The sequence below is a fragment of the Tinamus guttatus genome, unplaced genomic scaffold (genome assembly GCF_059628265.1).
Source record: "Tinamus guttatus ecotype Peru unplaced genomic scaffold, ASM5962826v1 Tinamus_guttatus_pri_ptg000470l, whole genome shotgun sequence".
In the NCBI taxonomy this organism is placed as follows: domain Eukaryota; kingdom Metazoa; phylum Chordata; class Aves; order Tinamiformes; family Tinamidae; genus Tinamus; species Tinamus guttatus.
Genome location: NW_028289004.1, coordinates 2,456,843 through 2,484,720, shown reverse-complemented (window position 1 = coordinate 2,484,720; position 27,878 = coordinate 2,456,843). Strand labels below are relative to the sequence as shown.

The window sequence follows — 27,878 nt, the reverse complement described above, 5'->3', positions numbered from 1 at the left end:
TTCCTGGATGAAAAGGCCATGTCTTCAAAACAACTCTGAACTGGAGCAGCTCTGTCTGGGAACACTGTATGAGTTGGAAGTTGCTAAGTGTTTTTCAAAATTAGAATGAATCCTAACAACAACTCTTTGAAAGACAGATGTTAGTGAGTTACTGTACATCAACTGTATTGCATGCATAGCAGCCGAAGATCGACAAGAAAGAAACAACAGGTTACACCATTAACAGTAAACAGTATTACCTTCTGAATAAAAAAATAAATAAATAACCTCACAAAGATTATTTATCATTAGGAATAATTTTGCACAAAAGGCTTCAGTACTCATGAACTATAATTTCAGATAATTTTCTAGCTATTGCTGAAAAATATTGCCTTTTAAAATCTTCAGCTGTACCTGGTATTACACCACTGACCACTTAAGAAACACAGACACAGAGGCTTTGCTATCCTCCACATACCCCGTTCTTAACAGACATTGTCACTTCCCATCTACATCCTGAGGACCACGTCCTTCCAGTCATATTGGCCAGCTGGAAAGATACTAACCCATACGGTGCCTCTCTTCTCATTAGCACATGGTTATCATTTACTCAGCTTTCACCATTTTAAGATGAGCTCAGACTTTAGGGTTTCTTAGAGTCGTGTTTGGTAGATCACTAGATTAAAAAACAAGACAAGACACTCAAGATTACGGTGACTGGTAAAATGGTCAGATCCCACAAAGACTACTTGACAATTATTCAAACTACAAAAGAAAACTGTTCTCCCCTTCCACTTTACAAGTATTTGAGGCCAAATAATTCCCTTATTTTGGAACCTAGATTAATAAAGCTTCAGGCTTTTAGCTGTGAAGTTTTACAAGACAACTTGTCCATAATTAGTACCGTGCTTTAAAGAGCATATAAAAAGGTTCTTACTTGTTTCTTTCAGTTTTTCCATGATCACAGGCACAACACTGTACACATTTAGGGTAAAACAGCAGCCACAAGTGATTGTTCTTCCAGTGTCATTTTAAGGGAATCATCTCAATCTCAGTACTGACCAAGTTTTGAAAGGCAATAGGTCCACTGGTTTTGTGTACTTCGATAACTATCGCAGCACATTCAATGTCCTACCGGGCTGTTACCATCCAAAGTCCTAGTGCAACATTGGCAGCCAGAAGTGCACTGCCAGCAAGTAAAATTAAAAAGCCAACAAGCTCCCTGTTTTGCTTTTCCACGATCAGTGAGCTCAGAGTAGCTTCCAGGAATGAATTTAATATCCACTGACCATCCAACGCGAAGCAGGGTACAGCATTGATAACTGCCAACGCTCCTGACAGTGAAATCAGGTACCTGATTGAAATAAGTTAAGGTCCATGAGTAACATCTAAGAAAACATAATACAATCAAATCAGGAAAGGGGAACGTGTGTATCATCTTTTCTGTTTTATGAACAAATCTAAACTACTCTGTTCTATTATTTTTAACTACCCATTAACATTTCAGTTTCTAAGGCCAAGAGTTCTTAGACTAACTGGATCCAAAGCTCATTAGCCTTTATGTGTGTGTATATATACAATCTCAGTCACTAATACAGGCTAATAGTCGTATTTTAAAAGTTATGATATTACTTTTTGAATATGACATTTTTTCCTTAAAAAAAGTTATTTAGTTCAGAGTAATGGCTAAGAAACTGTATTAGCTCCAATACACTCAGCTAGTAACAACATCTCATTGGCCTTGCCATAAATTCAGGATTGGTTTGATTAAAACCCACTTACAAGAAAGAGTTAAAAAAAAATATGACCAAAAATTTCCTGTTAAAAATAAGGAAGTTAGACTTTTCTTTTTGAGTTTGGCACATGAACAATTATCACTGCAATATGGGGCAAATATGTACAAAACTCTACAGATAGGTTTCAGAGTATCCTGCTGAAAATCATATCCAACTGAAATCTTGCTGGGTCATCAAATTGTAAACAGGTCTCTCTGTCTTAAAAGAACAAACATACTTCAAAGGATACTTGCAAAATGTCTCTATCACCACAGGCAGATCGATGCTTAGAAAGTTATGTCGTGGTACAAAACTGCTGAGACTTACTGAAAGGAAAATACAAAGACACAAAAAATGAACAGCCATTCCAGGAAAATAACATAAATTTTAGATTATAGTTTTGCAGAAAAATCTAGGTTTGTTTTTTTTTTTCTTCAGTATGAGTAACTTATCTTAATATGAATTTGCTACATTTTTTCTTTTTCTTTTAAGAAAATAGAGTGTAGCCATTAATTCTCTCAGACTTAATTATTAAGATAATAAAATCACTCCACAAAGTATAATTAACATGATGTCAGCAAAAGCAGATCTAAGATGTACATTTTCCGAGGCAACTGGACATCTGTACCATAAGGACCATATTGGGTAACTTAAGCCCCTTCCATAAAAATATATAAGAAGAGATGATCATTACCAGACTTTTTCAACATATGCAGTCCACATGCATACATTCATACCCTGCTTGTACACATGTGCTTTCTCTCAAGGCCAGAAAATGACTCTGTTTCAGTACCTGTAGAAGATCCCCACTTTCTGAAGCTGAGCTCATAGTACATAAAGGTGAAACAGGACAGTACTGCACATTGCAAAGTAAGTCTGAAATATTTCCAAGTCATTCCAGTGGAATGCATGGAACTCTACAACAGGACAAATATCTGCTACCCAAGATCCTGTAACTGCATCTCTATTGTTTTTCCAAGTGGAACATAGAACATAGGTTGAGTTTGCAATGAATCATTGTAAAATTATCACAGAATCACAGAATGGTTGAAGTTGGAAGAAATCTCTAGAGGTCATCTAGTCCAACCCCTCTGCTCCAGCAGGGACACCTAGAGCACATGGCACAGGACTGCGTCCAAGCGGGTTTGGAAGATCTCCAGAGAAGGAGACTCCACAACCTCTCTGGGCAGCCTGTTCCAGGGCTCTGTCACCCTCATGGAAAGAAGTTCTTCCTCACATGGAGATGAAAACTCCTGTGTTTCAACTTGCACCCATTACCCCTTGGCCTGTCACTGGCCACCACCAAGAAGAGTTTGGCCCCATCCTCCCTACATTCTCCCCTCAGGTACTGGTATATATTGATCAGATATCTCAGTCTTCTCTAGCCAAACAGGCCCAGCTCGCTTAGTCTTTCCTCATACAATAGATGCTCCAGTCCCTTAATCATCTATGTCGCTCTACGCTGGACCCTCTCTAGAAGCTCTACGAAGCTCCATTATAGACCTGTATGTACTCTGTAAATTCTATATTCACACAGTACCTTCTTAAAATAGACTGCCTCTCCAAATGAATGCAATAACATTATTTGCTGATCTCTGAAAACTGCACAGAATAGGTTCTCTTGCAGAATTACAATTTGGTAGGAGACACTAATAAAACTCCATTTGCTTTAAAAAGGTTAACTGACAAGTACTTCAAAAAAGTACATAAAATCTTCCCCCCCCCCCCCAGATTTTTAAAATAAATAATACAAACCTGTGTACTGGAGATGCATGGGGTGCCCTACAAACAGCATGTCAATATGAGGTGGATGTTTTACCCTGATGAGTCTTGTCTGGTTCTCTAAAGAAGGAGTGACACACAAGCTTGGAACAAAGTCCTTCTGGCAGTCCATGTTGGTTCGACACACTTGGCTGGCCTCAATCGCCTTTCGTGCTGGCAGACAGGCATGCTGCGAAGAGCGTTACTTACATTACTACATAAAAAATATGCAGTGTATATTTAAAGCAAATATATGGATGACTTTTATTGACATACTACCAAGCCATAAAGAGCTAGAATATGATTTTTTTTTCTTTTTGTCAGATTTCTGTGCCCTGCAGAACCTCTACCTTATATATTAACATACATGATCAGCCTGACATTTTACTTTTGGGGGAATGCTAAAGAGATACTATGCATTTATACATAAAATAATATTTCTAATGAACAGAACCTTCATCAACAGACTACTGAGTTATCTGCTTAAGAAATTTTAGACCTTGTTGACATAAGATAGCTTTTGAACAAAAGCTTAAATTCAGCAGACAACCCAACGACCCTATATTGGCTGCGTAGTTGCTAAGAGACTATTCTGAATTAGATACACACAGCAATTACTGCAATTCTGTGTCACCTGCAACACTCCTTTGCTCTGCAGTCTGAAAGACCGGATCTCTCTTGCTCCCAACAGGCCAAAGAGAATAAAGCAGAAAAACAAAATTCCTTTTCCTTTCTCCCATGTGTCCTGAAAAAGTTCTGTGGTAATTTGCCTCCTTTTCTCCAACACAAACAAGGAAGTCTTCGTCTACTAGGGAAAAAGAAGTGCTCTTGCTTGTTAAGCCTGATGGTAATGGCCATGCCTCCCTACAGATGCGTGTGCATCAGTCACTCTCCATTAACCCCAATACCAGCTCTTTGTATTGTAATGAGGAGGAGAGGGCATTTGGATGTTTTCAAATACAGCTGCACAGCACCGCAAAAGAGTATTTTAAATAATTGTTCAAAACCTTGCATTCATTCTAAGGACACTTGAAGGTCACAGGCTTTTAGATGCTTTTATTTCTTCTCTGCTCCTAAGCAACAGCTATGTGCTCAAGAATGCCAAGCTCCGTGGGGCAGTGATTTATCAAACCTTGCTGAACTCAATGATATTACCAGCCACTGTCATATTTCAAATGAGCTGTTGGTCTGTGCCCAATTCCTAGTAGCTGGATACCATAAGAACACATGGAGTGGAAAGTCCAACATGAGAGAGAAATTGTAAACACAGAAGATTTAAGAGCAGACTTATTTTATAATTCTTGAGATATCTAACACCCCGGATCAGAACAGTAACCAACAGGCATGTGTGGAAAGTTTAAACAATTGTTACTTGTGATCTTTGTCTCTGTATAGAGAACTGTTAGAAATATTCCACTACTGTCAAAGTGGGTATTTTATTTTTAAAGCACATTCCAGTATTTTAAAGGAGCAAGCCCCTCCCTCCCTCCCTTTTTTTTTAAACTCTCAAATACTCTGTGTTCAAAGTGGAGATGGAGAAAATGAGAGAAAAAGGAGCGTGAATATCCTTCTGTCTAAAGGAATCAGGGGCCTCTTGTTCTTCCACAGATTCTTTCTTCGATCATGAGAAAAAAATCATAACCGAAATTTTATTTTTCTTAGTAGATGGGGCAAGTAATGTATTTGTGCACCTTTTTTTACAAGCTTTGGGTATTCCTAGTCACTTAAGTATGCTGTATAATGCTGGTAAGCATTATTAATTTCATTTTAACAATTTTAGATTTACGAAACAAAATTATCAACTTAAGTAACTTACCAAGAGGCTGTCCAAGTTATTGCTGTACGAAAAGCAAATGTCTGTGAGGCTGTTGTTACTACAACATTCAACTGTGCCATCAAGTCTTCTATAGACTAAAGAACATAGGCATAGAACAAAAGATCAGTAAAGTATCACACTAACTTCCCAAAAAGGAATGAAATTCTCTGAACAAAATAATCATTCTGCAGCCTTGAGGAAATACAGTAATTCACAGAAACTGGCCGTGATTCAGTCATCGCTGAAAACAAATTTCGCCATTTTAAGAATGACACCTGATTTCAATGATTCCTCTCAAATGTTGATTTTTTCCTCTTAAAAAAATCTCCTTGACAGTCCATAGACCTACTACTACAATGTACTGAGCATTATGAGTTACAAAATACTTTTATCTATTGCCTCCAGCTAGCAATAACTGCTAGAACAGAAATTTGTTGTACTGATTTCAGTGCCTGACTATGGAAATGACCAAGGCTCAAAATGCCCTTTCTAAAATGTGAGCGGCCTTTTTGAGATTCAAGTTTTGAAAGCTTTCCAAGCCTTAAGGGCTAAAGCAGCATATAAATGACATTTTAAAACTGATTTAGCTACAGTGCACAACTGATTTAGATACAATGTGGTTTCGAATTTTTGTGAATCACATTTGACTCTACAACAAGAAGTTAAAAAAAAAAAACACACACACACACACAAAAGAATATCACCACAATGATCCATTTTGCAGCAGCACTGCCTTGCCTTCCTTAGGTACATGAGGCCTGCAGTAATGCTTGCCCACTTACCTCAACATGCTCTGTAGTCCACTAACATGGGGCTTTATGCCTGAGGCTTTGTTTCAAATATCCTGAGGCTAAGCAATCATATATATGTCCAAATAGTGAATGACCATAAAATTAGTTTCCTTACAAACCACATTAAAAACTCCTTTTTGTTGTTGTTGGTGATGGTGTTTTTGGTTTTAATCTCAGATAGGCCTCTGGGGCATTGTTTTCAACCTAGCTTCATATTTACCTTAAATAGTTTATTCTCCACTTGTTTTATAGTCAAGTAGACAGGGTCCATTTGCTATACACATTTTTACTGATACACTATATGTGTCAAGTTGTGAGCTGTCAAGTTTTTGACAAATGACAGCAGCTAGAGACTGAACAGAGTTCGTTTAATTTCAGAGGAATATTTCTCACTGCTGGAGGTCTGTGGCTTAGAAAATACAGACAGACTGGTCTGATTAGAAAGCAGCAGTGGGACAATAGGCTGCTAATACAATACAGCAACCAAGCTTAGAAGCAATATTAAGTCTCTAGATTTCCATCTAAATAGGACTGGTTCCGCTGCAGAATATGCAGTTTTATTACCCATGACTCTGAAATTGTATTTCTGAGGGCAACAGAATCTCAGCACATATATCTTTCTAAGATCTACAAACTGTTTTTCACTTGCTGTTCCAGCCCAGCTGAGAGCATGTGCCAAGCTGCCCCTCATCTTCAGAAGATAATCCAAACTATTAGACATCTGAAAGCCTGAAGTCTTACCCATGCTCCTCAAGCTTTTGGTTTAAATATTTATCTTAGTTCGCGCTGTAAGTTTACTTTCCTTACATACGAAAAAAGCAAAATGTTGTATTTTCTATGTCACATGACAACAATAATTCATCAAAAAACATGGGTACTCAAGCTGCCTGACCTCCCTTTTACTCACAATATGATGGAAAAATGCCACGGAAAATTTTAAAATTCTGAACAGCATTACTCAGTTTTTGCTTAGCTGCAGCCTCTTACCTTTGGAATTCAACCTCCCTGGATGCCTGCATGAACCAAACTCTTAAGAGCTTTAGGGCACGTCACAAGACATTCAGACAATTTAATTTGACTTTTTTTTTTCTAGTTAATTTTGTTTATTGTTCTAGTTCAATTCAGTTCCTGGTTTTTGTTTCTTGGGGGTAAACTGCAACAGCAACAAGTCATCTAATGTATAAATGAAAACAGAAGGAAATAAACTGGCTTCCAGAAGAAATATGTGCAATCCAGTCAGAAATAAGTTTATAGCAAAGTCTGGAGAAGCAAACGAGCTTAAAAGCTGTAGAGTGAGACAGATCAGAAGCGGCCATAATAAAGCACGTTATTAACTTATGCCACAGTTTGCAATGTTACACAGGTGAGAGTAATCAGGCAGTATGTGGAATTTATATCTGTAATATATGACTGATATAACTAAAGTAGACATAGAGGAGATAATCGTATTACTGGCAATAAACAAATTATGGAATATCCTGGGGAGCCAAATATCATTATTCAGACCATACAATATATGGAATGGCACATAGCTCATTGTTTAAGACAGGATACTAGACTTGATTTACCAAAAAGCTGTCTCAGTAAAAATCCTAAATCCAAAAGAGTCTTTAAGATATGATAAAATTACAATCTAATGAAGAGGCCACCAGCAGTCATACCTCTGGCTGGAAAACTTAATTGCTGTAGGGTTGCTGCATTTATACAGTAGCCAATCTGTGACTTCTGTGTAATGTCTCCCAGGCAGTAATTCCAGTCTTCCACACTATAAACTGGGCAGTCCTGCAGGCTAGTGACAAGATCTCCCACGAAAAGGCCTCTTGGTCCATTGGCAGGAGAATCCTGAGAAGAAAAAGTGACATTAGTCATACAGTCATGTTACTGTTAAAACTAAAATAATTAGTTTACAGTTATGCTGTAATGCTTAGCCAATAAATTATTTTTGCAGAAACAGAAAGTATCTGACTCTAATGGATATTTTAACTTATGATAGAGTGTTACAAAAACATTATTCTCCATGAAAAAGAGCTTATTTATTTATTTATTTATTTATTTTAAAGCATATAATATGAAACCATTCAAGATCTTTTCCTACCTCTGTGACTTCGGTGACAAGTGCCCCAACACCCGTGTAATAGAAAGGGAAAAGAATGGCTGGTAGCAGAAACAAAACTATAACACTTGCAACACCAAGGACAAAATTATGCCACACTCCTAGAGGAGAGAAAAAAAAAAGGTATACAAAATGTTTTTAAATAAACACCAATAGAAATAACAAAAAAGCGTTTCTGAAATGCAGATGTTAGCTACCTTTTAATTATTTTTTCCTGAAATATTTACTGTAAGAATAGCTGAAAAGTTAATTTATGAATACAGGCATAAAGAAGAGTATGTATATTACTTTACAAACTTGTACAGGAAGTAGCTTTAGTGAATCTTCCAAACCCTTGAAAATAATATTACTTATATATATTGCTATATATATACACACACGTATAGATGCACCTCATTATATTGCACTTTGGTCTTTTGCACTTTGCAGATACTGTGTTTTTTATTTTTAAAAACTAAAGGTTTGTGGCAACCCTGCATCAAGCAACCCTACCTGCACCATTTTTTTTTCCAACGGCACGTACTCGCTTCATGCCTGTGTCACGTTTTGCTAATTCTTGTAATATCTCAAATGTTTTCATCATTGTTTTATCTGTGATCTTTGACACTACTGTTGTAATTGTTGGGGGGTGCCATGAACCTTGCCCATATAAGATGGCAAATGATAAAATGTTGTGTGTGTTGTGCCTGCTCCACCAACCAGCATCTCCCCGGTCTCTTCCTCTCTCCTGCCACTCCTCCCCGCCCCCCATTCCCTAATTTCAAAAATATCGACCAAGTAATAATCCTACAATGGCCTTTAAAGGGTTTGAGTGAAAGGAAGAGTCGCACATCTCTCACTTTAAATCAAAAGCTAGAAATGATCAAGCTTACTGAGAAAGACATGTCAAAGCTGAGACCGGCCAAAAGCAAGGCCTGCTGTGCCAAACAGTCAAGTTGTGAATGCAGATGAAAAAGTTCTGGAAGGAAATTAAAAGTGCTACTACAGTGAACACACGAATGATAAGAAACAGCCTTCTTGCTGTTATGAAAGACGTTTTAGTGGTCTGGATAGAAGATCAAACCAGCCACAACATCCCCTTAGGCCAAAGCCTCATCCAGATTCTAACTCTCTTCAATTCTATGAAGGATGAGAGAGGTGAGGAAGCTGCAGACAAAAAGCCTGAAGCTTGCTGAGGCTGGTTCACGAGGTTGAAGGAAAGAAGCCACCTCTATAACATAAAAGCACAAGGCGAAGCAGCAAGTGGTGATGTAGAAGCTGCAGCAAGTTATCCAGAAGATCTACCCAAGATAATTGACGAAGGTGGCTACACTAAACAACAGTTTTTCAAGGTAGACAAAACAGCCTTATCCTGGAAGAAGATGCAATCTATGATTCCCATAGCCAGAGAGAAGTCAAGAGTGGCTTCAAAGGACAGGTCACTTTAAGCTGAAGCCAATGCTCTGAATTGGAGCTATGACTCTGAAAATCCTAGGACATTTAACAATTATGCCAAGTCTGCTCTGCCTGTGCTCTGTAAATGGAACAACAAAGCCTGGATGACAGTACATCTGTTTACAACATGCTATCCTGAATATTTAAAGCCTACTGTTGAGACCTATCGCTTAGAAGAAAAGATCATTTTCAAAATATTATGGCTCATTGACAATGCACCTGCTCACCCAAGAGCTCTGATGGAGGTGTACAATGAGATTAATGTTGTTTTCAAGCCTGCTAACACAACCATCCATTCAGCAGCCTATAGATCAATGAGTAATTCTGACTTTCAAGCCTTATTCAAAAAACACATTTCATATGGCTATAGCTGCCATAGATAGTGATTCCTCTGATGGATCTGGGCAAAGTAAATCAAAATCCTTCTGGAAAGGATTCACCATTCTAGATGCCATTAAGAACTTTTGTGATTCGTGGAAGGAGGTCAAAATACCAACATTAAAGTGCATTTGGAAGAAGTTGATTTCAACCTTCATGAATGACTTCGAGGCGTTCAAGACTTCAGTGAAGGATGTAACTGTACACGTGGTGGAAGCAGCAAGAGAACCAAAATTAGAAGTGGAGCCAGAAGATGTGACTGAATTGCTGCAATCTCATGATAATCTCATGAATGATAAAATTGAATGGATGAGGAGTTGCTTCTTATGGATGAGCAAAGAGAGTGGTTTCTTGAGATGGAATCTACTACTGGTGAAGGTGCTGTGAACATTGTTGAAATGACAAGAAAGGATTTAGATTTTTACATAAAATTTAGTTGATAAAATAGCGGCAAGATTTGAGAGGACTGATTCCAATTTTGAGTCAATCAATGTAGCAAACTTCATTGCTGCCTTATTTTAAGAAACTGCCACAGCCACCCCAGCCTTCAGCAACCATCACCCTGATCTGTCAGCAGCCATCAGTGTTGACATGAGCCCTTCCATCAGCAAAAAGGTTACTACTTGCTGAAGACCTTGCTGAAGGTGATGGTTAGCATTTTTAGCAATAAAGAATTTTGCAAAATAAGGCATATACTTTTTTTTTTCTAATGCTACTGTACACTTAATAGATTACAGTATATTGCAAACACAACTTTTATATGCACCAGAAACAAACCAAAAGTGTGACTTGCTTTACTCGAAAATACAGGAAAGGGGTAGATCCAATTTTAAGGTGTCATTCTACCATTGATTTTTCATCACATAACATTATTTGTATGAGTATGTACTGGGCAGAGTATCCATATGCAAAACACTGCTATTCTGAATCTACTACTAATTTTGAATGAATTGTTATAAACTACAAATATTTTTTAAAAAAGGGAAAGAAATGTATCATTTGTCACTCTCTACAAGAGTAAAATGTCAAAAGAATCTTTAATAAATGGACTTAAATACAAATATGAAATACTATGTGCTCTTTGTGAGAAAGATATACTGTTGCAGTACATTTAGCTGCAACTGAATATTTTCCATGGTTATCTACATCAGATCAATCCTTTTAAAATGAGAATAATTACATGTTTGTGTGCCAAACAAGATTAGAAAAATAGCTTCTTTTAAAATCATGTTTAAAATATGGACCTAAAAACCACATCAAGAAACTATGTTGTATAACTAGCATTTGCTTACCCATTATTTTTGGTTTCATATTTACAACTATAATTGTTACAGCAAGTGGTTCTCCATAGGATGAAAACAACTCCCCATAAGACATACTTGGTTTCCTTTAACATCCCATCCTACAAAAAATTTTTCATTCCATTTCTGTTCTTGGACAAAAATTTTGTATGACCCATGTAAAAAAAAAATCTTTCCAATGTTTAAAACTCCTTATTTCCTTCTTACAGTGCTTCACCCTGTTACGAAGGATTTGATTCAACTCTGTATTTTATTATGCAATAGATTCATTAGGCAATATAAAGTAAATGTATTTAAAAAAATGTAACTCCATACCATATATAATTACTGTAATATATGAAAGACTCTTCTTTCCTTGGCTGTTCCCACATGCCATTAGGTTTTATAAAAATACTTTTTTCTTCTACTAGGTTTCTAATGAGAAACATTTTTTGGAGTATTCTAATTAAGGGTTTGTTGTCATTTCCACACGCAGCTATTTTTTAAAGTAATATCCCTTCCTGCAAGTTTTTAACTGTACCGCATTGAAAGCGATCGGATAAATACAGCGTTTCCACATTAAGGTCTCTTCTCTCTCTCTTACTGCACACACAGACACCAGCACAACAAAAATGAAGAGTTAAGTACAGATTTTAACTTAATTACAAAAAACTTTTTAACTTAAAAATAATCTTTTTCTTTTCTCAGCTTAATACAGGATAAAAAGCAAAGACAGAACTAAAATTACTTTGTAACAGTGTGGCTACTACAGAAAGTGGATAAAAATAAAATAAAACAACAAAAAACAACAACAAAAAAAGGAAACTTGATGGAAGTGCTGGAGGATGACAAGGAGTACTTTCAAACAGTTGGAAAACATGGACCTTATTACTATAATCTTTATAGGTTGCTGTGTGGAATATGGCAGAGAAATGTAAAGAAGAACGACATGAAATCCATCCCAGGCAATCCATAGGAAAAAAAATAAATAAAGAAAAGCCCGTAAGAGAGAGTATCTGAAGAAGTGCACTATTCAGTATATTATCAACTTCATTTTGCTAAAACAGTCTCATCTTTGGATAGTTTATTCTCTATATTTAAAAAGGCATATTTCACCCAATCCTTACAACACCTTACCATAATATCTTCAAAATGTTTAACTCCCTTTTACGTTAAAACAACTAGCAGATCTCAAAAATAAAACAAAAAATTACATAAGCGCTGCAGAGGAATACCCTTTCTCTGTTAGGCATGAAATTAGTGCTAAAAATATCACTTGTCTTAAAAGAATGTTGTTTCACTATTCTTGAACTCGTGATGCCATCTGCTGTACAACAAATATACTTTTTAATCTCCAGAGTATAGGTGGCCTACAGAGGACAACTCCGTGTAGTTCTCTATTTACTTAGCTACAATACAAAATTTGAAAGCATGTTTCTATAAATTCAGGTCTTTAAATTCAGATCTTCAAAACACTGAGTACAGGTTCATTAAATTGTTCTGGCAATTAATAAAAATGAGTAAAATTTACTGAACATCACACTGTCATTACCATGCTGCATTAAACTGCAGATATTTACTACACCTAAACCTGCAATATGTCTCAATTACTACTTTGTATCTCCCTATTTCAGGTTTCCTAGGAATTATTATAGGCATTTTCTTGTCATTTAAAATAAGCAAGCAATTACTTTCTGTTAGAGTTTACAGTTTTGTTTTCTATATAATTGCAGAAAGACATTAAGCAGCTCATTTGGAAAATTAATGTGTCTTCCAGATATGTTCCTTGTAGCTGAAAAAGGGAACTGATTAAGTTGAGAAATAGGCTTCATAAAAGATACTTTATTTCAGTGAATAATTTTAGCTTAGTTAGGTATTTGGAATATGAATTATCTTTATTTACTTAGTATTTATTATCATTTATGTGGTTTATAAAAGCTTGAAAATATGCTTTGCTAACTGCTTCTGCATTCCCTGCCTGAAGTCCCCTTTGCAATATTCACTGGTTACAATATGTTAGTATGTGAGCAATACAACAGGGAGGCTGCTGTCCTATTCTCCCCTGCAATAGAACAAAAACATTAATACAAAGAACTAAATCAAAATGCTAACTTTCCTATTTTTATTTCAATAGGTTAGGAAACATTTCTGTTTCCAGAGATTAATTGTGCAAGCAGTCCATGAAGAATAACACAGTAACCAGTTTTCTCTTCAGTAAAAAAACATCCATCCAAAACCATTTGGAGGTTATTTTGAAACATAAGATGTGATCTTATTTGGATGTTTGTGTTTTAACCTTTATCTCCCCCTGGCAGCAACATCAAAGCAGTGACCTGTATAATAATATAGCTTACACTTTCTTGAAACTACTATTGAAAAATATGTAACAGATAGCACCTATTGCAGAAAATGGAAGTGATTTGCTCAAGATTGTTCAGCTGTGAAAGCTACTTCTGTCTTCATACCACCAGCCTTTGGCTTAGAATTTTCCAGCTTGTGTGCTCCAAGATTTTATCAATCAGGACATATAATACAGAAAACAGGCAGAAAAGCTTCTGTACCTGCGTAGGTGTAAGAGCCTATTCTAATGCGAGAAGAAGGTCAGAAACTGCATTCCTCTCCAACTGTACTGCTGAAACTTCCTATGCACAACTATTCTGCATCAGATCTAGGATATAGCAACATTTTTCATGAAAGGAAATAGGTTCACATTCGGGGTCCTTAGAAACTGAAATCTCTTCCCCCAGAAAACAGCAGGATAATCGATAGAAGTGTTCAATAGATTTTTGGACATCACTGGCAGAACAGTTTTATGTCCAGAACAGAAGGATCACTTTTAAGCATAGAGAAGCTTTTATGCTGTCTTTTTTAAGCCTTCAGTTTGCTGTCAAGGACATGTACATTACGCCTATTTTAGAGGTGTTATTGTGTATGCCCAAATTTGTCCAGAAAAATATGAATCAGATACGCAGATGATTCATGTCATGTTGATGCATGTCGACAAAGACATGTAAAACTAATAACTGTTCTAAGTGAAGATTTAATAAAAGAGTTCGATCTATTACCTGCACAAAATATCCTTAATTGCTGGACTGGAGATATAAGTTGCAAGTGAGTTGTGAAGAGGTCAACAAATGCTCCAGGATAGACGATGAAGATAAAAATCCCAAATCCATTAAACCGTACTTGTTCTCTTAACAAAAAAAAGGAAAAAAAGTCATGTTAATATAAACAAGTAACTGCAAGAAATGAGTGATTCTGCATAATACATACATTTTTGACTACTGGAATAACTACAGTTATCATTTTGGAACTTATCTTTTAGCAACATACAATTGCAAGACTGCTATGAAACACTTCAATAAATTTTATTGTTCCTGGTAAGACTAATATATAGAATCCTATCTACTTTCACGTTAACATATATATTTAGTTAACATATATATATATATATATGCATGTATTTTTAAGTAAAACATGGCAGCATAGGACTCAATTTCAGACTAATCTCTCAAAAAATATCTGGAAAAAGTTACAAGAAGCGCCTATACATTGTTTGGATTTATCATTTCTCTCTTTGTCCATAAGGAAATTTGAAGTAATTTATAAGCTAAAAAAAAAATGAGGGTAAATGTTGTTAAAAAAAAGGAAAATTCAATAGGGTTGAAGGACAAACCGTCATTTATAGATACCTGACACTGTCATACATTACATCATTTCCTGAGTTTCTATAAGTGCTTTTAAATAGCACTTTTTTTGAGTAACTACATAAAGGTTTTATGAATCTAGAAATTTCCTAAGAGACTTATAGTCATTATAATCATACTCCAAGTTGACTATTGCAAACCTGGCATGGATCAGCTAATGCCACATCTTTTCTGTGACAGCACTCTAGGCATAGAATTTTATTTATTTTATTTTTTCATATAATCTTAGCTGCAAGAACAAAGTGTAAATACAGTAAGAAAAAAAAGAAAGAATATAATATGAAATGATTCAGAATGAAACAATACATTAATTCCCTGCAGTTAACTCATCAGATCTACCCATAGTACAAGTTAATGAAAGGTGTTGTAATGACTATACGAGATTTTGTAACATACGTAAAAGGTACAGACTGAAGAAGAAAAAGGTTTTGGAGCCAAACATTTAAACAGATTGTCATCTATGAAAAATGGATCTAGAACATTACAAAATTAATGTTCTGAGCAAATAACCCCCTTGCCATAAGCCTGCCCATTGCAGGTTAAAGCAAATACTGATTTCAAAGGCTGCAGCTCTATAAGGTGACAAATGCCTTTCTCGCATAAGCCTTGGCTCAAATATTTTAAGCTACCTTGAACTGCACTTGGAAAAAGCATATTGCAGACTTCAGGGAGTGAAAATGATTTGCCAGAATAATGAAATTCTCCCACAGCAGCTACTTACTACAACCTAAACCCTGAGGACTGACCCTAAGAGCAGTGTAGACTAACCTGAACAAGGAAAGGAAAAATAAAATGTCTAGGAGAAAGCAGAAGCAGCCATTTGAGTGGGAAAAAATCCTAATTTTTGTAAACGTATTTTAACTGATGGCAATTTAACATTGTACAACCTTCTAATGCAGGACAATCAAGAGCAAGAGTCTCATTCTCAACAGAACAATCACAATGAATTTTAGAGAAAACAAGCTAAACAGACTGATGAAAAACATTCTGGTCCCAAAGTTCTCCTTTAATTGAGAACTTCTACAGTTAGAAAGTAACTAGTTAAGGCACAGTCAGGACTTCCTACACTCAAGAAAATGTGTAAAAACAACTTAGGGCTTTGTGCCCTTGGGACAAATAATGCCTACAATGTCCAAGAGAAATGCAGAGGGCACCTGAATATCAAGTTCACCTCCCAATAGCCACCACTTAACCCTCTTATACTAGAATGTCATTTAACAGTAATGGAATCGTAGCAACTATTTTTTGTGAAGTAATCATCATAACTAAGTGACACAAAAAATTTCATCTGTGATCAAAATTAACATTTCACTGAAATTAGCAGGCATAAATCACAACTGATGGAGTTACCTCCAGGTTTCAGTGTGCTGACATACTACTTTACAAGCTATGTTTAAAAAATTAATTTACAATCTATTATAAAATACCATTGTGCCAGAGTGCACAGGTCCTCTGCAAATGCTACAGCTACAGGAATGTAATTCCTGGGTAAAAATAAGGTAGTTTTAAAGAAGTGCAATTGTAAATATGACACAATGTAGTATATTTACAAAGAAAAAGTCATTTATCATGTTCTGTACAATAGATGCTGCATTAAAGTCTATCCTCATTTGCACATCCTTCCTAAATTAGTCTACGGAAGCTGAAAAATGCTATTAAAAACAGAATAAACATACTCTCCAAATAAGCCAATGAAATGCTAACAATATTTGCCTGAAATTAAACACTCTGGAATTTTAGGCTTTGTTGACACACAGTAAGAGAAAAATAATTTGTATTACCGAATCGCTGCCACCCCATGGCCGACTTCATGTATCACACCACTGATGAGGATTGCAGAGAAGAAATAGGCCAGCTGGCTGACAGGCAAATTTACACCAGGCACCTGTTTGTGTGGGCATGACAACAAAACAAAACACTAGGAAACCAAGAGGTAGAAAGACAAATCCTGCTGCCTCTAAACTTACTGTCTCACAGTAAGTTCCACAGCCTCTTCAGACAAGCAACCAAACAGAGGGAATCTTCATACAGTGCTATCAGATTGTGCCTCTTCCCTCAATTTACTCAGTATATTTTAAAATATACTGAATATATAATCTTTTATTGAAGGATGAAAAGCTGTACAGACCACAAGTCCTCTCCCTTCTTTACTCAGATCCCATAAGCATGACAGAATGTGTCCTACCCTGTATTAAGCTCCATAAGTTCGTAAGAATGCACACAGACTTTAACAGATCAACAACCGCAAGCATTAGTTTACAATTTCCTGCAGCTAGCCATGTAGCTATAGAGATCCACCCTCCAATAAAAGCTATACTGCACTTAAAATATTGTGCAAACGGTCCAAAAGGGCTGAAACTAGAGTTTGCACTCTCTTCTCTTTCCCTAAGCCAAACTGTGAGACTGCCCCTGATTTAAAGGATTAAAAAAAAAAACACTTATTCATGATGTCTGTACATGTCTATATATGATAACTTAAGACAAAAAAAAGAGATAATTTTGATGTACATAAGACATAACACATAGGCCCCTCACATTTCTGCTATCTCTGCGGATTCACACCATTCTTCAAATCCCTTATTGCGCTAGTTCTAAGTCATCACCTCCTATCAAGTAGGCTTCAAGGCAGTCACAAGTGAGAAAAGGAGAAACTTTTCCTTTTTCCACCCCAGAGAGGGCTGCTTAGTCCCCATCTCCTTTAGCTGCTTTTGCTTTAGCAGAAAGACAAGGCCATTGCTGCCGTTGACTCAGGGAAGGCCCTGTCTGCTCCTCCTCCTCGAGGCAGAGCCCCTCACTGTTACCGCCACTGCTGTGAACATGCTGTCAATGGCGGCAGAAAGGAGATGCACTATTTCTCCTGGCAGCAGGCCCCAGTGAGCAGGTGCCATCTCACCCTGCCTTCATTTGATCCCACTCATTCCTTCACTACGTGATTCAACTGTCCATGTGGCAGAACCATGTGGCATGTTAGAATACAGCATTGAATGCTTTCAGATTCACCTAAAAAGGAAGCTCATGATGGGCCTTGAAATTAAGAACAATATTTTGTTAATAAGCATTGCTATGTTATATTTTATGGTCTTTTGAAAATACCTTGAATAAAAGAAGATCCTTTCTTAAAAACTGATCTGCCTCTTTCCCACTTCTGTCAAGAAGCAACGAACATAACAGGGGGCAGCTGAAGAAAAACAACTCAGTTATGTACAGACAGGTATTTTAAACAAAGTACATGATTGTACAAAGAGCAGGGGTAATCGTGATCAATGTAACATAGGCAGGACTGTGGCTCTTCCACTCTAAAGCTGAAGGTTAAATAAAGGCTAATGATAGCTAACTAACGCAGAGATAAACAAAAACAAAAAAAAAGTTTGCATCTTTAACATAACTCTCCCCCAGGCAGTCACATAATTATGAAACTTGCTCTTTACATCTTTGCAACCACACCTGGGCCAGTTTCTTATGTTAACTTATGGTAGCACATTCCCCTCAAAAAGAATATTAAAATTCTTCAAAGGCAGAATGATGGAACTGTGACCACTCAGAAATTAAAGAATGAAGTAGGAAAGAAAGAACCACAGGTCAACTTAGGAAAAGTAACACTATTGCTACATCATCCTTATACATTATATCCTCTCTAATATCAATATCAATCTGGCCTTGCTTTGAATGCAGTGACGCTGCTAGTAGTCACTGAGGAATCCTCCTTCACATTGAAATTGTGGGTATTAACCTAGATTTCTCTTTCCTAGTTTCAATTCAAATCAGATGCCATCCCAAAGAGTGAACTTTTGTCTTCTCCCCTGGTTATTTATTTTCTCAAAAGAGCAGTGTATTGCAAATGACTGCCTCTGTTTTGTGACTGTGGTGTCACAAAAGAGGATAAATACATTTAATGATCTAAAAAAAAAAAGATATGAGACAGCTATTCCTACTCCATAATCTAATAGACATACATGCTTAGGAAAGACCCTACTTGCCTGAACACAAGAAAATTTCACTCCTGTCTCCAGAGTCTGCAGTAACTCCATAATTCAGGAAGAGGCTGTGGGCCAGGTGACCAGTGGCAGCACCAGCAGCTCTCTCCCAGGTCACACCTCCTGCTTTTGCAAGCACCACTGCACTTGCTGTTGTCATTCTGCATGTGCAAAACAATTCCTAACTATTTGAAAAGCACTAGATTTATAGCACATGCTAACCATCAAGTTTCCCATGGTTCTGCAACGTTTAGGTCTAGCTGCACGTGGTAAGTTTAGCACCTACAGGAAGGTCTGTCATCTAACAGAGAAGGGCAGTACATAACCTTCAACCTGTCACTAGACTAGCTAATACCATGTAGAGTAAACTCACTGGAAATCACTGCTCTAAGCCACACAACATAAGGCAAAACAACCTCAGAGGCTTTCTGTGTTCTGGAAAATCACCATACAATCTGATCAGACAGCATTCTTGAGTAAATGAGGTTTGCTAAGATTCCTTGCAAGTTAAAACTGTTTTAAGGATAATAGTAATTCCTTCATATTGCCTGAGGTATTTTGATGCAACAGATAAAAAAAGGGCAATATCTGCAATTTCTCCATTCTGTAAAATACATTCCTTTCTAAAACCACAATATATATATTGTGCAGCATCAGAAATCCATGAGGCAATCCAATAAACTGCTATCACTCTGTGACCAGCTATGGAGAGAGAATCTTCCACCTCCCTCTGCAAAGTAGGCAGAGGACCTTGAGCAATCCTAAGTCCCTATTAATGAATCCTTACCTTCCACTGATGATGTTCGGCATCATAATAATAAATGAAAGCAAACTCCTCTCCTCTTGAGGATTATGGATTTGTTTTGCAAACTTCAAGACTGGCTGTGACTGGTAGTGGCATAGTTAGTATTCTTACTACTGTGACATTTTCTGGCCTTTCAAAATTACCAGCTATTTTTCACGCCGGAGAATTTTTAATATAAACTCTTCCAAATGTTTGCCTTCCTTTTTCTTTCCCTTGTTTTCTACACTACCTCCACTTCCCTTTTTCAAGGCTGATAACAGCCAGCAAATTTCATGCAAATGTGCATTAGGAGTTAGGGGTTTTTTTTGTATGGAAGGATTTAAGTATGACATTAGCTATCATACCCCATTAAGAAGTTGTTTAAGATCAGTTCACAGTTCTCAAAGGAAGACCTGAGGAGACATCACTTACCACAACTTGCAGCATACGGTCATTCTGGGCTTTGGGGGCCTCAGTTAGCATCTGGGTCAGTGTTTGCATCAGTGTTTTTCCAAGAAGAATAACAGATCCAAACATGGCAACGATACCAAACACCATTCCTATGCTGAACCTACAAAGCAAATAAGTATTTTAGCAATTTAGCACAGTCAAAATATAAGGTGCATTCTTGGGACATTTAACTGCTTTAACTTACTTAGCACATCAAACCTACAGAGCCAATCTTTACAGCGGGACTTGATGATCCTGAGGGTCTTTTCCAACTATAATGATTCTATGATTACCTAGTCAGTCTGCTCTTGCGTGCTATACTGCCATCTGTCCATCAACAATAAAGTAGAAAAATATATGCTAAAGGAAACTGATTAATTAACTCACTTAAAACATACATTATTGCCCCTGCTTAACAAGCATTTTATATTCAGCACTACACCCTGATGTAATCCTGATGAAAAATATGTCTTGACATTAGTTATGAATAAAAATATAACAGAGTAGGAAATGTAGAGTTTACCATGTTGCACATTCTACTGCAAATTTAGATTAAAAAAAAAATCAAACTAGGAGGTAACATAGATGTTTATAAAAGCTTATTAAATAAATCATGCATCTTCCTGGCCAGACATAAAAAGTGCTAAAGAACACTAAATGAGATTCAACTTTCCTTAAAGCCAGAAAGATAAAAGATACAAATGCAAACCTATATTAAAATCAATTACTTCAAACAGACTTTTCTTCTATCAATTTATTTTTGAATAAAATTGGTGTTGAAAAATGTTTCAATTTACATCAGTCCATCCAACAGAGAATTTTTATTAGTCATTATTATTATTTCATAACATCCTATAGGGAGGATGTGGTAAAGTTTATTTTCTGCTTATAATAATTCAGCTCACTAGTAGTCCCTCTCTCTCATAATAGCAGTTTTTTTCTTTTACTATCCTAAATGAATCTCACTGGGAATTAGCAAATTTAAGAAGCATGTACTTGTAATGTTAATTAAGGAGACTAGTGGAAATATCACACTGTAATAAATTATACACATTAAAAATCATGAGTGATACAGAATTATATCAAATTGAAATAAAATTATGACATTCTAGAGGAACCAATATGAAGCAGACTTTCACTCCTTTCTCACTGAGGGCAACAGTACAAGAAATGAAAAAAAATCTAGCCTTATGCATTTTTATTTTCACGGTGAGTATAAAGTAGCACTAGGAAGGCAATTCAACAATAATTTTCTACATCAGTCCAGAAGCATCCACAGCCTATCAAGCCTATGAAATCTTAGCAAGGGAAGGAATGCCTGGGAAATGATTGACAACACAGATATCTTGAATAGCTCCTACACTTTAGTGATCAGGGAGAACTCAGTGTACAGTGAGGGACAAACTGGAGATATGAGAGGCTGCTTTTTGGTCTATATCTATATGCAGTAGTACATGCTAATATCTATATGCTTAAGAACAACATATAGTTCAAGCTATAAGCAAAAACACAGCTTACAGATCCATAGTGTTTATAGCATCACAGTATGTAACCTATATTAGATACACAAACTTTTTAGCAAAGGAGGAAAGCTTATTCAGGAACAACGCAGTTACAGTGTTTTTTTTGTTAACCTATCAAAATAACCATGTATATCCACTGCACTGTAACGGAGAAAGGCACAGACATAGAAATAAATACAAGCTCTGTATTTGACAAAGAAAAGAGTGGATTTATACCATAGATAAAGAAATCTGGGTTTCCATCGCCCCCAGTTGTAGAACTGTCGGTTGAAGAGAGCAGTTTGCCATCGCATGTGAAAAGGAGAGACACTCAGGCCATATGTCAGCAGCCAGTCTTCATAAGATGTTTTCAAAGAGCTGGATGACTGCAAAACAGTAGATAATGAGCTTAAGCCAAAACTCCCAGGTAGATTTTATGTTACACATAACATACTACATAATTTACTATACAAGCAGTAAATGTGTTCAGTTTAGATAAAAGGATATGTAACTTCAGGTAAATATCCTCCATGGTTTTTATACTTTGACATATATTTAAGTGTGACATGTAATACTAAAAAGTTATCCTACTCTTGTGATGCAAGTTCTAGAATTGTAAAAGGGATCAGGTATCCCATGTTGCTTCACAAACAAGATGTTATATGGTGTTTCCTAGTGTTCAATCACTATCGGCAAGTTTTAACTGCCTGTTTAGAAGGCTACAAAAGAACTGGCTGCTTGTGTTATTTTTGTCATGTGCTATTAATATCTAGTAAATATTTTAAAAACTATAATAAAGAGGAATAGTTTATTTGGGACTAGCTGCTCCAAGGCGTGAGTGCCTCTGACATAATTCAGACAAGTGTTCACAGCTGCCTAAACTACAGCTCAGCTCCTGAACTTCCCTTTGAGCAGCAAAATCTACCGAAGGAATCGGGACTGCGGGCGTCACGGGCAGCTCCTGTCTGCCCCCCAAAAAGGAAATTCAGAAGCTACTAGTTATCTTCCATAACGCTTTAAACAAATTTAAAATACCTCATTTCATTGCACCCCTGCTGTCCTTTTATGGTGTGAGGAGGTGAGAGCATATTTTTGGACAACTACACTTGCATTTTTTTCACATTTTGTTAAATTAATTCAATTGTGAACATACTACACATTTATTTCAAGTAACAGTCTTCGAGAACATGAGATTGGTTTACTCAGATTATAATTTGTTTATTCATCCACGACAGTATTTCATCCTTTTTACCCATATGTTTGTGCAATTTCCTTCTTCAGCCTACTGATTTGAGTCACATTTTTGTTCAGGCAGCTGAAGACACCTGTAGGAACTTCCATCATAACACACTCCTTAGCCAACATTAGCCATTTCCTATGGCATTGCTAAGATTGACTTCCACAACCAGGTCAGCTAACCCAACCTAACTTTAGCAGCAAGGATCATGAAGATGAGCAACCTTCTACAAATAACACATATGACTGAGAAACAAAAAAAAAGACCTCCCCGCTTAATTTAGGAGAAAAGAACAAAAATGCATGTGACATAAGAAATCGACCTCTGGGAAATAAGTAATACCAAATACCAAATATCTGTTTGTTTTCAAATGCAAAAAAACACTGTTTTTTTTCCTTGAGAAAATCCACAAATTGTGAGGAAAAAGTTGTGTAAATACTCTTCATAAAGAATAAACACCAAATCATTTAAAGAACTAAATTGCACTATTCTTTTGCAAGATATATTAAAGTCTTTATACAAGCTTTTGTTCCTACTGTTCTGATCCTAAGATCAGCACGTGCAAATGCACCCTCACGCCCCAAGCATTTTTACGTTATGTTTCATTTCATGCTTCCTTCCCTGAGGCTTTGGCTCTGCTTCTCCAATTTAAGCTTTAAGTGATTTTTGTTACATTAACTTTACTATGAAAGCAGTATCTATCTTTAATTTATTTATTTATTTTATTTTATTTTATTTATGGCAGCCCTCAGGATGATGAAGCTCAACACTCCAGGAGTTCCATAAATACCTGTCAGCAGGCGGGAGTCCTTAACATTCTTTTGTGCTGACAAAGCCTGCTCGACAGCTCTGAACCCTCTCAGCTCCCGACCTTGGAAGCTGAAGGGTGACCTTGGGAGAATGAGTCTCATGCACCTTACAGTGCTCAAGGCAGGAGCAGGGACAACCTCCTGCACACTTCCTGGCCCTTCAGGAAGGATGGAACGGGTGCTGGGGAGCTGGGATCCGGGAGTCTTCAGGACCCGAGTTTCTGTGAATCTCTCATGCCAATGCATTATTGAAGAGCAACAAAAGAGACCTTAAAGCACCAACTGCAAAAGTTACAGCACGAATCTTTCCTTTGCCAAGAATATTAATGGGATTATGTATGGAAAAGCACTCCTGTACGATTTTTCACTCAGGCTCCATATGTCTTTTTGGTATATTTAAAGTATATGCAGTTTGAAGTCCAAATAGGGTCTGTGCTTTGCACAATTGCTAGCAAGCTAGTGTTATAAATGCGGTGTGACACTTACAATATTAGCAATTAAAATAAACATGCCCAAGTATCGCAATCATGTAAATCTTCTTATTTAATTCAAATTATATTATATTATATGCAAAAAAATAGATGTTCAAAACAGAACTTCCCACTAAGACATGCACATATCTGATCCACCTGATTTACAGAAACCAAACAGCTCCTAATGACTATTTGTCAACTAACTAACTCACATTTGTCAACTTCTGATTAAAAGATCAAAGTCAAAATTTAACTCCTGGACTCTCCTGCTTGCATTCCAGACACTCCTTTCTCCTTCAACATAAATCAGATACTAAGTTGCCTCCAAACTCTTTTTTTTCCTCTTTGCTAATGCTGAGCTCTACTATAGATTCTAAAAAGAAAAGCAGCAGCTACTCCTACTTATGAAAGCGAATGATTTTAAGAGCTAACTCTAAACTAGATCTTTGGAATCTGAGGGCTATGAATGAGTCCCAGCACAACACTACTACACTAATTCAGGTACACCTTTATAGTCTTAAGATTTTTCATCAGATACAGAGTTACTGTCAGCATCCGGCCACTTAACTGACATTTCTGGTGACTTTCAGTGTGTCTCATCACATTAAAGACTTTGTTTTTACTGTATTCAGCCAATCTTCTAATGTGTTTCTAAACAGTCATGTTTGTCTCCAAATATCTAACACACACTAAAAATATACCTAATATAGAAAAAAAAATCTTCAGAAAAAAAAATCTTAATGGAATTTTGTTGTCATTTGTAGGATTAAATGATCTTACACAAACTAATATCTGGCAATTAATAGCTCTCATCATTTACTGAGCCACATTTGTTCTCTAACAATTAGCAGCAGGGGGAGCCACTTACTGCTCAAGTTTCTTCCAAATATAGTTTCCCTGATAACATTTCTTCCTGTATTTTAAAGCAATGGGAAGGGAACAAAAAAGTGCTTGCCACTTCGAAATCGCTAAGCCCTAACACATGCTTGGCAGAAACAAATTCAGTTCCTGAATTGCCACATTAACTTGACGGGGGGGAAAAAAAAAAAAAAAAAAAAAGAGAGAGAGAGAGAGAGAATTACAGATCAAATCTTTCATGCTATTTTTATTTCACGCTGCTTTAACCAGCAGAGATCCTATTCAGCATGGATACTTAGCAGCATCACTCATCCCCGAGAGATTACACCCCTTGATCCTAATCTAAAATAATAAAAAATAAAAAAGAACAAACAAGCTTGTGTAATGCTTTTTCGCAGATACAACAAATGACGCCTTCCTGATCTATTTTACTCCTTTCAAACGGAGAAGGGACCTCCCGCGCGGGCGGGGCGCCGCGACCCCTGCGGGCCGCCCCTCCCGCCGCGCCGAGTGCCCGCCCCGCCGCGAACCGTTAACGGGCGCGCGGCGGGGCCCGCGGCCGTTATTACACCTGAACGCGGAAGGGGCCGCGCGCGCGGCGCGGCCGTTTCGGCGGAGGGCAGGGCCGGTGAGGCCGCCCTCCGGGGCCGATGCCAGCGCCGCCGCTGTGGGCGCTCGGCTCCGTGCCCGCGCAGCGCTCACCTTCAGCAGCGTGTCCGCCAGGTAGATGGCGCACCAGCCGCCCAGCACGCACACCACCACCGGGATCGGGATCATGGCCGCGGCCGGGCCCGGGGCCGGGGCGGCGGCAACCGCGGCTCATGCAGGGCAGCTCCCGGAACTAAGCGTGCGCCGGAACTCTTCTCCGTCAGCAGCGGTGCCCGGACGGACCCTTCGGAGGGCAGGGAAAGGCACCACAGCGCAGGCGCGGGAGGGCGGGGGTTAAGCGGGAGGCCGGAGGCCGTGAGGGGCCCCGTGCGCTGCGCATGCGCGCCGGGACGGCCGCCCTCCCCGCAAGAGCCGAGCCTGGCTGCGCATGCGCAGCGCGCCGCCGAGAGGGTGACGCTTCTCTGCTACCGCCTTCTTTGCTAAAGTTACTTAAGATTATCTAGTTCTATATACACACGTATATATGATATATGTAACTGCTTTATGGGTGCAAAGCTCACTAGCTAGTCCCCCTTATGGCTACATGCTGAGTTAATAAAAAGTGCAACGATGTATTTCAGTTGCTACGGGGTCGTTAATCGCGAGACTTGATTTCTCCAGGCTCTTCGGGAGTTGAAACTGTCACTCAGCTTGAACAATAAAGGCAAACAAGCACACGGATTTTGCACACACTTAAAGTGTGTGAATTGAAACCAGATACATTCATGGTCATGGACTGAGGTTTTTTTTCTCATTATTTCTGAAGGTTTTCCGGCAAGTCCAGTTTGCACTGATGGAAGGACTTTGTGCAGCTTAAGGTTTCCAATCGACTTTTTTCTATGCACTTTGGATCAACTTTCTTTGGTCTCAGTTTGTCAGCAATTACTCAGAAGGTCTCTTTTGTAGTAAAATAAATAAATAAAGGCTTATTCCTTCCTTTCAGTAGCTCTTAGGTGTTACTCTGGGTTCAGAGGCAGTTCTCCCAAAAGCAGTAACTGGGCACAGAGAAGCCACTGGGCAAAGCTGGAACTGCCACTAGGAGGAATGCTTGGAAAACCACAGCCTCTCTTCTCCACACACAAAACTATATAGAAATCATGTTTTTACAGACCTATATTGACATGTGGGCTTTGAATGAAAAATTATGTCAGTCCCTTCCTTTGCTAGTTTTTAAATTTTTGTAGTCACTTTCCTGTTTTTTCCACTCTTTGCTCTTCCCAGATCTGTTGCTGGAAGTTCTAGTGCTTCCCAGAAGGAAGGGTGTCTCAGCTCTGAATTTCAGGGCTCCCTTCTACTGGAAAAATATGATAGCATAGAACTGCTGAGGGGAAGCAGGAATAAAGGGCTGCATATCAGAAGATGGGATAAACCAGGCAAGCAGCTAAGGGAGAGGGAATCTAGATTTTGCTGCATCTTTATGAGATGGACTGCATACCTGAGCAGTCCCTTGTGACTGGCTCTTTTTGGGGGAAAGGTAAGAACTGTTAATACTGTGCCTGGTTTCTTTTGCTCTCTGCTTGGTGAATTTCACTGGTTCAAACATTAGAGATTTTTCTTGCCAAGTTTCAGATCTCTCACTGCTTTTAAGTCCTTACACTTTGGTTTGAGCTGTTCATGTTAACTGATGCCTTACGAGAACTTTGAAAAGAATTTTAAAAATTTATCCAACTCTACCTTGACCAGAATAGTTTGCACACTGATACAAAAAACTTTGAGACAGCCCCACCATCAAACAAAATTCATAAACAGAGTCCTAAAATAATCATTTTGCTATGACTTCTCTGCAGTAATTCCTGTTCTACTGTATTCAATTGAAAACCATAGAGCAACCTTGCAAGTATGTTTAAATCTACACTCTATTGGTTGAAAATTCAAGTTTTTCTCTGCACCAACAAGCATTGACACTAATGCTGACACTAATCTTCAACTGTAATAGGGGGCAATCTCATTGAAACTGTTAGGAACCTGAATACATTCACTAGCAGCATAGACCCATGAAAATGAAGTGTAGTAAAGTGAGCACTGTGCCTTGCTAGTTAAAGGATTCAAAGGATAAACAGTGTTTTTGAACACTTTTGAACTCTTGAGTGCAGAAGATACACGTTCAGG

At 37.7% G+C, this 27,878-nt stretch overlaps 1 protein-coding gene across 1 annotated transcript; it reads right to left on the bottom strand.

Moving 5' to 3' along the window:
- Window positions 1–140: 140 nt before the first annotated feature.
- Window positions 141–25,980, bottom strand: MBTPS2 (membrane bound transcription factor peptidase, site 2). The gene is made up of 11 exons (XM_010228420.2): window positions 25,824–25,980; window positions 21,982–22,130; window positions 20,225–20,363; window positions 16,816–16,919; window positions 14,393–14,520; window positions 8,218–8,336; window positions 7,784–7,964; window positions 5,332–5,426; window positions 3,510–3,705; window positions 2,005–2,080; window positions 141–1,333 (listed from the first exon to the last, which is right to left on the bottom strand). Exons 1-11 carry the CDS (start codon window positions 25,896–25,898, stop codon window positions 1,111–1,113), a joined length of 1,485 nt encoding a protein of 494 aa, XP_010226722.2. The 5' UTR covers window positions 25,899–25,980; the 3' UTR covers window positions 141–1,110.
- Window positions 25,981–27,878: the final 1,898 nt, after the last annotated feature.

What these genes read in the sequence shown, in the direction of transcription:
- MBTPS2 (XM_010228420.2), bottom strand. Translation starts at nt 25,898, where the DNA reads ATGATCCCGATCCCGGTGGTGGTGTGCGTGCTGGGCGGCTGGTGCGCC. An exon ending in ATTAAGGATATTTTGTGCAG is followed by an intron (nt 8,337 to 14,392) that starts GTAATAGATCGA and finishes TCTCTCCTCTAG; the next exon opens with GAGTGTGGCATAATTTTGTC. An exon ending in ATTAAGTTTTCCAGCCAGAG is followed by an intron (nt 5,427 to 7,783) that starts GTATGACTGCTG and finishes TATGTTCTTTAG; the next exon opens with TCTATAGAAGACTTGATGGC.